Source organism: Eutrema salsugineum, unplaced genomic scaffold (genome assembly GCF_000478725.1).
Source record: "Eutrema salsugineum unplaced genomic scaffold, Eutsalg1_0 scaffold_11, whole genome shotgun sequence".
NCBI lineage: Eukaryota > Viridiplantae > Streptophyta > Magnoliopsida > Brassicales > Brassicaceae > Eutrema > Eutrema salsugineum.
In genome coordinates, this window is record NW_006256901.1 from 956,958 (window position 1) to 970,257 (window position 13,300).

The 13,300-nt window shown below is 43.4% G+C and overlaps 1 protein-coding gene across 1 annotated transcript; it reads left to right on the forward strand.

Moving 5' to 3' along the window:
- The first annotated feature begins 682 nt into the window (after nt 1-682).
- Nucleotides 683-1,819, forward strand: LOC18026355 (protein SHI RELATED SEQUENCE 4). Its single transcript, XM_006409131.2, has 2 exons — nt 683-1,419; nt 1,528-1,819. The coding sequence occupies exons 1-2, from the start codon at nt 963-965 to the stop codon at nt 1,749-1,751; spliced, it is 681 nt and encodes a 226-aa protein (XP_006409194.1). The 5' UTR covers nt 683-962; the 3' UTR covers nt 1,752-1,819.
- Nucleotides 1,820-13,300: the final 11,481 nt, after the last annotated feature.

Genomic DNA, 13,300 nt, shown 5'->3' on the forward strand with positions numbered 1-13,300 from the left:
GAATCATACTTAACATAACTTAACGAGAAATAATTTAATTTTAATTAAATGATATTTTTTGAACTTATAATACCTTAACCTGTTATTCTCTACTAATGAATTGATAACTTGGTAAAACGATAGGAATCTATCAAATACATATATCTATCCCTATCATTAAGACTATATCATGTGTAAAAAAGGATCCTATGGTATCTTGAGCACTAGTTAATCCTATGTAGTATATATTATACTCAGAAGGAAGATGTATATATTTAGACGATAGGGTTTCTTTTCTATTAAAAAGTAATGTTAGGGTTTTGCCTTTCTCAACCGTATAAATGGCAAATTACCTTAGTTAAAACCTGGTAATGCGATTAATTAATTAGAGAAATGTTTGAGATGAGGTATGATAATATAAACGTATGGACACAACCCATTTGCAACTTTTCCGGTTTCATCACTGCCACGTGGCCAACTATTGTCCCTAAGATTGAGCAAGAGAAGAGAGAATCTAGTGATGCAACCGATAGCTAGAGATTGAGATCAAGAAGTAATAAAAGAGTTAGAGATACATAGAGAGAGGGAATAAAGGTTCTTTGATTGGTTTTGTTTTACTTTTATAAAGAGACAGAACCAGAAGATTTTGCTCAGACAACAATTTTTTCACTTAACTTTCTCAAAATCTACAAAAAGAAAAAAAAAACTATCCAAGAGTCAAGAGAGAGAGAGAGACAAACGTAAATTCTCTGTAACTCTCATCATGTCGGCATAAAAGAAATCTAGCGTGAGTAAAAAGAGACATCTGTAGTTTCTCTCACTGTCTCTCTCCGTTGTCACCCCAAGTATTCATCCTTCAAGTGAAGAACACAATCTGTGGGGAGAAGGATACGGTTATTTTATGAGGTAATTAGGGTTTGTGAATTATGAATATTGTTATTCAAGATTAGGTATTCTAGGAGGAGCTAGGTGAAAGGTTAAAAATGGCTGGGATAGGATCATCAAGAAAAAACGAAGAAGAAAATCAACAAAAGACAAATTGGGTTTGGTACAGAAACACAAGTCACCCAAACACGAGCCACAACAATCAGCAGCAGCAGATATGGCAACAACAGCAAAGCCTTGACCTATATCCAGGTCAGATTGACGTCTGTGATCTGAACACGTCATCAAGATCCGTAACCATAAGCTGTCAAGACTGTGGAAACCAAGCCAAGAAAGGGTGCACGCACATGCGGTGCAGAACTTGCTGTAAGAGCCAAGGGCTCGACTGTCCTACTCACGTGAGGAGCACGTGGATCCCAACCGCCAAACGCCGTGAGCGGCAGCAGCAGATACAGACGCCAACCTCCAGTGGAAATGGCGGTGGCCGAGGCGGTGGGAATATCTTGAAAGGGTATAGAGAAGGGATTGATCTACCGGCTACCTTAGATTCATCAGGTTTGGCTTCAAAGTTTTGAGTCAACGTTTTGATTTTGTTAGGGTTTTGATTTTTTTTTTTTTTTTATTGTGAAATGTTTGCACTGAGTTTTTTGTAACTTTTCTTAGGGTTAGAGATGGGAGAGACAACATTTCCAGAAGAAGTGAACTCAGATGCACTTTTCCGGTGCGTTAAAATGAGCGGTGCCGATGACGACGGAGATGGCCAATATGCTTACCAGACGACGGTGGGCATAGCTGGTCACGTCTTTAAGGGAATTTTATATAACCAAGGCCCGGAAAACATGTCCATGCCTGGGACTCAATTTTATGAGAATCCGCCAAGATCTTAATTATCTCATAATTTTAATATATTTATTGTTTAATGGGCTTGTATTGATTAAAGATTATCCAATAATCATTAACAAAAGGAAATAACTTTGTGATTTGTTAAGTAAGAGAGCATGGAGTGTAATTCAACAGCATTTTGGTAGAAAGTTTTCCCATGATTATGCTGATTGTTGCCGGTTGCTTCTTTTAATTTAGGGAAAAAATAGAACATAAATTACTTATAATATATAGTATATCCACATAATGAACAATCCGTTTTGCCGCTTCAACATTTGTCTCTACTGTTTAAAGTGAGAAAAGATGAGCATTTTTAGGAAAGAATTTTTGATAAAAAAAAGAAGAAGAAAAAAGGTATTCCATGAAAATTCCGAAAATGTATGGGGATTTTGAGAATTGAGATATAAGTAAAGTACTAGATAAATGTTGCTGCAAAGACGAATGATACTCTGCAACCATCTAGTGATAGAAGAACACAAATAGATAATTAAATATGAAAAAGACAACTCATGACTCGTGATTAATTATGTGTAGATTATATAACGTGCCTATGCATGATTAGGGATGGTCTATCACAGTAAATTCCAATAAATGAGGTTGTTGTTTACTGGCTACTCGGATAACCGTGTAAGTTTTGTACAGGTGTATTTATTTTGTTAGTCTTTTCCGTTCGAATCTTGGAGGCAGAAGTCTTTCATAAAAACTTACACGGCAAAGACTATATTTATGAAAGAACAAAATGTATGCCAAAATAGATACAAAGCTTTTTAATATATAGAAAACACCATATTTTTGTTACCATTTCAAATATATATATTTTTTTAACTTTATTTTCCATTCATTTTGGCTTTCCTAAAAGAGATACCTTTTTGGAGCAAAATTACACAGGAGCCAAAGATCTAAAATTATGACTTAAACAGAAAATAGGAAAACCCAACCAACATGGTAGGCGATATAGTCAAACTAGAGAAACAAAGGCAAAAGATAAGAAAGCTAAAGCTGCACAAACAGGAACCAAGAAGTCAGATAAGAATCCTCAGTCGCCGGTGCTTGATGCCTAGCTATAGCGGTCCTATCTAAGCCTGCAAGCTTTGCACGGAGAAAAGAATGGATATTCCTAATTACCTGGGAAAGGGGCTTGGACACCGCCCCATGTAATCGAGAGTTTCTCTCCCTCCATATTTCATATAAACAAACTTGAAGAATGAGCTTACAGATATAGTTAAGCTTAACATTACGAGATGGAGAGACAACCCAACTCACAATATCATGAAGAGGGGAGGGAGGCGTGAGGATATGATGCCTAAAAAATGAAGCCCAAACCTGAGAGGAGAAGGAACAATCAAAGAAGAGGTGATCCTTAGTCTCATCTGCAACACCACATAGAAGACAAGACGAAGAACCTAAGAGGCCCCAACTGCGAAGCCTATCTCGGGTAGGCAGGGGATCGCGAGATATAATCCAGTGAAGAAAGGCATGTTTTGGAATCCTTTGCGAAAACCAAACACTCTTAGCCCAAGAAACCCGAGGCCCCAAGGGATGGAGAACATTCCAAGTTGCGGATGCGCTGAACAATCCTGGTTCCGCACCAGGATGAAGACGCCATTTGAAAGCATCTTCTCGATTCAGATGAAAACAGCAAGAAGGCGGTAGAGCAGCCCTAAGTAACACTGTAATAGGATGACACCCATGTGGAAGAAGCCAACTCCCATTTGCAGCAGCAGAGGAAACTTTGATAGATCGAGAGAGTCCAGTTACCCGAGGACCATTTGAGCCAGTAATATCAATCAGGGGACCGAGCCCGGTCCAGTCATCAAGCCAAAACATGGTGGATTCACCCGAACCAATGACACAACATACAAACGGCCTAGCAAGAGGGCGCAGCTTTGGCAGCCATTTCTATATCCAACTGTCTGAATTATCCACAGTGTGATCCCAAAAGGACCGGTCTCTCAGAAGCACTTTCTTGACCCAAGAGACCCATAGCGATCCAGCTTTAGTGAAGAGAAGCCAAATAAGCTTGAGCCCAAATATCTTATTCCAAGCAACAAGACGTCGAAGACCCAAACCGCCAGCTTCCTTCGGAGTACAAACAGAGGCCCAAGATACCTTTGCTCCGCGAGCAGAATCCGCAGCACCCGACCAAAGAAAGGCACTACACATCCTCTCTAATTCCTCCAAGCATTTCTTAGGCAAAGGAAAGACCGATGCCCAGAAATTGATGATTCCTGCAAGAACTGATTTAACCAATTGCAATCTCCCAGCAAAGGAGAGATGCCTAACCAACCAGGAAGAAATCCTCTTTCGAACACGATCAAGGAGGGGCTGATAATCTGCGACCCCCATTTTATGTGGAAGAAGAGGGAGGCCCAAATATCTAACAGGCAGAGCACCATGAATTAGCCCAAAACGATCCGCCAGAGCCTGGGAAATAGCAGGATTCCCACCATCCAGAAACAAAGCAGACTTATTGAAGTTGAGGGCAAGACCTGAAGAGAGATAGAACCTCTGAAACACGTTAAAAATTTCCTCAAGCGAGCCTTCAGATCCGTCAAAAAAGACCAAGACATCGTCAGCGAAGCTGAGATGAGTAATGAGGGGATTAACACAGTGAGGATGCGACACAATCTGATGCTGCATAACCGCCAGGTCTATCTCTTTAGAAAGAATATCCATCGCAAGATCGAACAAAGAGGAGGATATAGGGTCACCCTGCCTCAATCCCTTCCTCCCCGGGAAGAAACAAACCAATTCCCGGTTAAGAGAAACCGAATACGAGGTCGTGCAAATACATTCTCTGATCCAAGAAATAAAAACTGGGGGAAGCTCCAGGGCTTTAAGCAGATTCAAGACAAATTTCCAATCGAGGTTATCATAAGCTTTAGAAATATACACCTGAAGACAACCCCTGGAGATTGGACCAGGCTTGTGGAATTCAGAGACAAGCTCCGATGCAAGCAAGACATTTTAACAGAGCAAACGACCTGGAACGAACCCAACCTGGTTACCCTGGACAGCATTTGCCAGAAAAAGCTTGAGCCTCGACGAGATGATCCGAGATATTACTTTATATATCGTATTACAGCAAGAAACGGGTCTAAAATCAGGAAGACGATCAGCTCCCACTCTCTTAGGAATCAACGCAATGACGGTGGAGTTAACCTGACAAAGCATCCTAGAAGACACAAAGAAATCTCGAACAGCATCAATAACATCTCCATCCACCAGATTCCATGAAGTAGTAAAGAATTCTGGGGTAAATCCATCTAGGCCAGGAGCTTTATTATCTGGGAGAGAAAACATTGCAGTCCTGATTTCTTCATCCGAAGGGATAGCTGAGAGACGAAGGGATAGCCCTTCTGATCATCTAAACGGATGGAGAGAGCGAATATGGTCAATTGAATAAGCATTTACCACCGAATTTGGAGTCCTCAACAGATTGGTGTAGTACTGAACAACCATGTCTTTCACCTGATCCCTCTCGGAGACTTTGGTATTATCCTCTCTTCTCAGATAACTAATAGTGTTGCAAGCAAGATTAGCAGAGACTGACTTATGAAAAAACTTGGAGTTGGCATCTCCCACATCGAGCCATCGAATCCTGGATTTCTGTTTGAAGAAAGATTCCTCAGCCGAGTCCCAGAATTGCCACGATAACCTCGCGTCCTTCTCCTCCTGAAAAAGCTCCTGAGAAGGGGAAGAAAGAACCAACTCTTGAATATCAACCAACTTTTGATAAGCCTCCTTAGTTCTCAATTGAATGTTGCTAAAACTTGATTTGTTGAGAGAGTTGCAACAGAATTTGGCATCCCGAAGTCTCCTATACAACACTTGCATAGGAGCACCCTGAAAAGAAGAATCATCCCAAGCTTCGGTTAACAGTCTCGCATAATCAGGATGAGATGTGAGGAAGGTAAAAACTTGAAAGGGGTCTTTCTCCGATAAACATTTTCCTCTAAAGTCAGAAGATAGGGGGAATGATCGGAGGGTCCTGGTGCATCAAAATGAACAGAAGAGAGAGGGAAACAATCATCCCAAGCTTCATTCCCAAGAGCCCGATCCAATTTACGAGAGATAGGATTTTCAGGTTGTCGATTAGTCCAAGTCATCGAGAACCAGTCATCGGAAGATCAAATAATCCACTTGAAGAGAGACACGTCTGGAAATCCAACATCCTCGGCACAGAGATAGAAAAAGGATAGAAGGAAAATATTTCATCCGATGATAGAACCTGATTGAAGTCTCCCAGGACAGCCCAAGGAGAGTTTGCCACAATTGGAGAAGTCCCGATTTGCACAAGAGATTCCCAAAGAAGACGCCGGGGAACCTCTTCATTACGTGCATAAAACAGTCCTAGAGTAAAAGCCTTATTGGTAGCATGGTCCATAATTCCACATATAAAAAGCTGATCTGATTTGAAAAAGGTGATAACAGATAGCGCTGGATCCCAAACCAAAATAATTCTACAATTTATTGCTTCCTCGGAATAGTTATCTTGAAAACACCATCCGGGAAGAACCTTATTCATAACCGACGAGAGATTGTGCTCTTGCACCTTACTCTCCAAAAAACCACTGACTATAGGCCGATTAACGGTCAACCACCTTGAGACTGCTTTTTGTTTCGCACGGCCATTGAGGCCTCTTACATTCCAACTGAATATCTTCAAGGGATTGCAAAAAAGGGAAGACTCTCTTCCTAAGCTATCACCTGAGAAGCCATTCGCGGCGGCGAACGACCCCTAGGCGGAATACTTAAAGGATTGCCAGAAAGAGAAATGGAGGTGATAACATCAGCCAATACCTCAGACCCACCCTCTGCATCCAGCATAGATTTAAGACGAAGCTTCCGACGGGCCTTCTTTCTAGCCTTTGCAGAACGAACTGGATTGCAAGCCGGAGAGAAGGAAGGAGGAGAAGAGGTATGAACACCCCTGAGACGAATTTGGGAAATGCGAATCCCTTCCTCCTCCTCGTGAAACTTAGCTGAAGATAAAGGACTTTCCTCCTTCCTAGGAGAATGACCATCACTCATCAGAGGACAATGCTTCGACCGCCTAGCAATCACTGTCCACCCCTCAGAGGAGGAGCTGCTAACAAACTCAGGCTTCGACGAATGTGGTAAACTGCGAGCTCTACTGGGATTCGAAAGACGCAGTCGAACTGGAGGAGAATAATCAGCAGTATTCACCTGAGATACCACCACCTCTATAGGAGCACAAGGAGTAACAGATACAGCATGGGATGCTAAGAGGCCTAAGCCGAGCCCAATTGCTTAGAAGAGGAAGGCATTGCCTCCTTACCGACGACCTTCTTGACAACTGGAGGGATATCTGGTGGCTTACGGGATTTATGATTATATAGCAAACATCACAGAGGCAAAATGACCGAAGTCGTTGCATAAACTACATTTCGGAGAAACCCTAAGATATTCCGCAGAGACGGTGACAGCGTTACCTACTGATGTGATCATGGACCCAGAGGCACAAGTGGAGGTTCCGGACTCAGCCTTAGTCGTTCCAGAGGGTCCTTTAACACGGTCCAAGACTCAAAAGCTTGCTGGAGCTGTTCGGAGTTTGCTTGAGGGAATCAGGAACATGGAAGTTCATGGCCGGGTCAATGAAGATCAATTTACACTTGCCATCTTGACCTCAGTATCGTACCAGGAATCGGATTGAGGTTTGGCCGGCGTGTAAGTTCATGGTACTCTTTTTCCTGTGCTCGGTTTTGTCCCAATGAGTTTTCCGGGTAGAGGTTTTAACGAGGCTATGGGCTTACATTCCTTTCCCGGCCCAAACTCATGAAGAATTCCAAGAGTCATCTCGGCTGGCAGTCCAATAGTCAGTCAACATAGTCAAGGCAGCTGAGGAGTCAGTCCAAGCTTTATTTATTTCGGTCTTAGCTTCATTTAATAAAATTGTCTTTACCGAGTATGGCTTTCGCCTGCTTCTTCCCCTATATAAACGATGTAGAGATTCCAGATCTCATTCATTCACTTTTTTCTTAATAAAATTTCTTAGAGAATTCTCTCTTTTGTTATTCGTGAACTTTTTCTGATTACTTGGTGGTTAGCCATTGATCATTTTCGGTTTATCAAGTGTCGTTCATTACTCTTGACGCAGCCTTCACCTAGTTGTCTCGTTGGGACGTTCAAGTAGTTAAAGGGGCTTAGGGATTTTCGGGAACTTAGTTCTCACGCCTTAACATCCTTTTTCCGCGGATCCAATCAGCCAGCTTAGTCGCCCCCTTGTTTCAAGCCTTTCACCGCGAGTTTGGGCCTAAGGATCTTCGGGTTTCAACCCACCCCTTAGCATCTTCTCCGTGAACCCGTTCGAGGTCAAGGATCTATCAGCCAAATCCGATCAAGAGTGTGATTTCCTTGGGAAGATCATATCAAGTGGTATCAGAGCCACACCCTTGAAATCGGTATTATCTATCCTTTAGTCTTTTAAACTTCCGACTTATCTTTTTTTTTCTTTGTAAAATTCCCAGATCATAAAAAAAAACGAAAATCAAAAAAAAAAAAGAAAAAAAAGAAAAAAAGGATCTGGTTAAAAGACGAAAATCTTTTCTGTCTATCTACTCTTTTTCTTCTTCATAATACGCTTGATATTCTGTTTTGGTTTGGGCTTAAATGGAGTTTTCGATCTACTTCTACAAGAACCGAGGAGAGTTTCTAGTGTTGTAAGAAGTGATTGAGTGAAACACTGAGTGAAACACTTGTGAGAGAAATTTTACTAACTTGTTTGTTCATTTTGTGAGGTACACCATGTCTTCTAGTGAAGATCCATCCTCTGTTCGTTCAGGAGAAATAAGGGACGCAGCCGTGGTTCATAAAATGGATCAGATCACCCGGATGCTGAGTCGCATGAACCGGCGTATGGAACGGTTAGAGACCACGCAGCCCCGACGAGCTGATGAAGCCAGACCAAGCGATGGTGGTTGAAACCGTACGGGCCAGAGGAGGAGAACTCAAGACCAGGAGGAGGTTGTCAACGAAAACCCATATTATAATAATGGACACTCCTCGGGTGGAAGTAGGATTCGACACAGGCGAGGTCGGGAGGATCGTGATCAGCCAAACCATGACTGTAACCCAAGACGAGAACAGCACGAACCAAATGCAGCCCGAGGCCGACCTGATAACAACCTTGGTGGGCTGAAGTTACGAATACCGCCCTTTTATGGGAAGAACGATCCCGATGCTTATCTGGAGTGGGAGAAGAAGATCGAGATCGTGTTTGGTTGCCAGAATTTTACAGAAAGGAAGAAGATCAACCTGGCAGCTACAGAGTTCCACGGCTATGCTGTGGATTGGGGGGATCAGATCGTCACCAACCGAAGACGGAACGGGGATCGACCCGTTGAGACATGGGACGAGATGGTGGGTATAATGCGAAGACGGTTTGTTCCGAGCTACTACAACCGGGAACTACACTAAACTATGGCGGCTGACCCAAGGTACCAAAAATATCGAGGATTACTACCAGGAGATAAAGTGATTGATGCTCAAAGCCGATGTAGAAGAACCGGAAGACGCTACTATGGCACGGTTCCTCAGCGGTATGAACCGAGACGTGCAGGATTGTATGGATATGGAGACCTACCGGAGTTTGTCCGACATGTACCATAAGGCCATACTTGTAGAACAGTAGTTGAAGAGGAAGAGCACTGCCCGGTATGGATCCAGCTCGCGGCCCAATGACAAACCGAGCTATCCTTCCCGATCCGATGCCAAGCCCAAGTTAGATTTCAAGCCGACTTCATCTACAGCCAATTACAAAGGCAAGGCCGAGGCTACACCGGTCAGGAACAGGGACATTGAGTGCTTATGCCAACAAATGTCCAAACCAGCGGGTAATGATTTTGCTTGACTCGGGTGAGATTGTGTCAGATGACGAAGAGGATACCAGACCAGTTTTTGACGATGATGAGGAGCATGCGGCCGAGGGTGAATTGCTCGTATCCAGACGGGTTTTGCTAACTCAGGAACCGGTCAAGGAGGAAGAACAGCGGGAAAACCTTTTTCATACCCAATGTGCTGTTCAGGGAAAGGTGTGCAGCCTTATCATAGACGGAGGAAGCTTCACGAACGTTGCTAGCACTACCTTGGTGGAGAAATTGAACCTTGTTACTCAGAAACATCCGCAGTCATACAGCCTTAGGTGGTTAAACAATCAGAGGCAGCTGAAGGTTACTAAGCAGGTTTCGATGCCTTTAGCCATCGGCCGATACGAGGACGAAGTGGTGTGCGATGTGTTACCTATGGAGGCCAACCATATATTACTCGGGAGACCATGGCAGTATGACCGGAGGGAAGTACACGACGGTTTTACCAACAAACATTCCTTCGAGTTCAAGGGCCGGAAGGTTACTCTTGCACCCTTATCTCCCCGCGAAGTTTACTTGGACCAACTTAGACTCGAGCAGAACAGCAAAGGAAAATCCATTGTGAGAAATCTCCCAAACACCTCTTCCACTAAATTTGAGAGTGAGAGTCTGAGAAAAATCCAGCAAATGGCCTTTGAGAGTGAACCCGGGAGATCAAACCATTCTTTATTTGTGAGGCCGAGTGAGATTAAACACGCCTTTCTTTCTAGGCAGCCTTTCATTCTTCTCCTGTTTAAGGATGCTTTGACTAGCATTTCTGACCCAGAGCCGGTTCTTCCGAGCAGTATTTCATCTGTTTTGCAGGAATTTTCCGATGTGTTCCCAGAAGACAACCCAGGCGGCTTACCACCGATCCGAGCGATCGAACATCAGATTGATTTTGTACCTGGAGCCTATTACCAAACCGGCCAGCTTACAGAACCAATCTGTTTGAAACAAAGGAGCTTCAGAAGCAGGTTGGCCAGCTTATGGAGAAAGGCTACATCCGGGAAAGCATGAGTCCATGTGCGGTACCCGTTTTGCTTGTGCCAAAAAAGGACGGAACCTGGAGGATGTGCGTAGACTGTTGGGCTATCAACAACATCACAGTTAAGTACCGCCATCCCATTCCCAAGTTAGATGATATGCTTGATGAGTTACATGGGTCTAGTGTATTTTTGAAAATTGACTTGAAAAGTGGTTATCACCAAATCCGGATGAAGGAAGGTGATGAGTGGAAAACCGCTTTCAAAACTAAACATGGTCTGTATGAATGGCTTGTCATGCCATTTGGCCTTACTAATGCACCCGCACCCAGCACTTTCATGCGTTTAATGAACCATGTCCTTAGGTTTTTTATAGGTGTCTTTGTTGTAGTATATTTCGATGATATCCTGATTTACAGCAAAACTCTAGATGATCATGTGGGACATTTGCGACAGGTTCTAGAGGTGCTTAGGCAAGAAAGACTTTTCGGTAACTTTAAGAAATGTTTTTTTTGTACAGATAACGTGGTCTTTTTAGGTTTTGTGGTGAGTTCACAGGACATTCAGGTGGACGAGGAAAAGATAAAGGCCATTCGGGATTGGCCAAGCCCTAAGACGGTTGGAGAAGTCCGAAGCTTTCATGGCCTAGCCGGTTTCTATAGGCGATTTGTTCGGGACTTCAGCACTATTGCCGCACCACTAACCGAGATCATCAAGAAGGACGTGGGCTTCAAGTGGGAACAAGTCAAAGAGGATGCATTCCAGCTGCTAAAACACAAGCTTACTCACGCCCCTTTACTTGTTTTACCAGATTTTCTCAAAACTTTCGAGATTGAATGTGATGCTTCTGGTGTAGGTATAGGAGCCGTACTGATGCAGGAAAAGAAGCCGATTGCTTTCTTTAGTGAGAAGCTTGGTGGAGCCACGCTGAACTATCCGACTTATAATAAGGAGCTCTATGCTTTAGTCTGTGCACTTTAGACCTGGCAGCACTACTTTTGGCCGAAGGAATTTGTGATCCACACCGACCATCAGTCTCTCAAACACCTTAAGGGACAACAGAAGCTGAATAAGAGGCATGCTTGGTGGGTAGAGTTCATAGAGACGTTCCCTTATGTTATCCAGTACAAACAAGGCAAAGAGAATGTGGTGGCCGATGCCTTGTCACGACGCTATGCACTGATTTCAACTCTTGACGCCAAGATCCTTGGGTTTGAGATGATCAAGGACGCCTATGCCACCGACCCAGACTTTCAGGAAGTCTTTCTTTCTTGTGAAAAATTCGCTTATGGCAAATATTTCCGAAATGATGGATTTTTTTTCTCTGAGAACCGACTATGCATCCCTAACTCTTCATTGCTAGATTTGCTTGTCAGGGAAGCACACGTTGGGGCTTTAATGGGACATTTTGGTGTGGCCATGACCCTTCACATCTTGCAGGACCACTTCTTTTGGCCTCATATGAAACGCGATGTGGAACGGATCTGCAGCCGGTGTACAACTTGTAAGTTTGCCAAGTCCAAAGGCCAAAATCAAGGTCTGTATTCCCCTTTACCCATTCCTACCGAACCATGGACGGACATTTCGATGGATTTTGTTTTAGGTTTGCCTAGGACTCGGAAAAGAAGTGATTCAGTCTTTGTTGTGGTAGATAGGTTTTCGAAAATGGCCCATTTCATACCTTGTCATAAAACCGATGATGCATCGAACATAGCAGATTTGTTCTTTAGGGAGATTGTTCGATTGCATGGAATGCCTAGGACCATACTCTCGGATAGGGATACAAAGTTCTTGAGATATTTCTGGAAAACTCTTTGGTCTAAGTTAGGAAAAAAACTTTGTTTTTTCACTACTTGTCATCCGCAATCAGATGGTCAGACCGAGGTGGTCAATAGGACTCTTTCCACCCTTTTGCGTGCTGTGATTAAGATGAACATTAAGTCTTGGGAAGATTACTTACCTCATGTAGAATTTGCTTATAATCAAGATGTGCATTCTACTACCTTATTCTCACCATTTCAGCTCGTTTATGGTTTTAATCCACTTACACCTCTTGATCTAACTCCTTTACCTATGAGTGAGCGTGTAAGTATGGATGGTAAGAAAAAGTCCGAGCTGGTCAAGCAGATGCACGAAAAGACAAGGCAGAACATTGAACGCAAGACGGAGCTATACCGAAAGCATGCAAACAAGGGCAGAAGCGAGAAAATATTTGAACCAGGCGACCTTGTGTGGATTTACTTGAGAAAGGAACGATTTCCAGAAGAAAGAAAGTCCAAACTCTTGCCAAAAGTGGACGGACCTTTCACTGTCTTGGAGTGGATCAACAACAATGCCTACAAGATTGATCTCCAAGGTAAGTATGCCGTGAGTTCTAGTTTTAATGTGGCTGACATTATCTCTTTTGTTTCAGATGGACTAGACTTGAGGACAAGTCCTTTTCAAGAGGGGGGGGGGATGATGTGATCATGGACCCAGAGGCACAAATGGAGGTTCCGGACTCAGCCTTAGTCGTTCCGGAGGGTTCTTTAACGCGGTCCAAGACCCGGAAGCTTGCTGGAGCTGTTTGGAGTTTGCTTGAGGGAATCAGGAACATGGAGGTTCATGGCCGGGTCAATGAAGATCAACTTACACTTGCCATCTTGACCTCAGTATCGTACCTGGAATCGGATTGAGGTTTGGCCGGCGTGTAAGTTCATG

Bases quoted from the DNA above. Each gene is read 5' to 3' on its own strand.
- LOC18026355 (XM_006409131.2), top strand. From the start codon at position 963: ATGGCTGGGATAGGATCATCAAGAAAAAACGAAGAAGAAAATCAACAA. The intron at 1,420-1,527 runs GTTTGGCTTCAA...AACTTTTCTTAG, and splicing joins GGCTACCTTAGATTCATCAG to GGTTAGAGATGGGAGAGACA.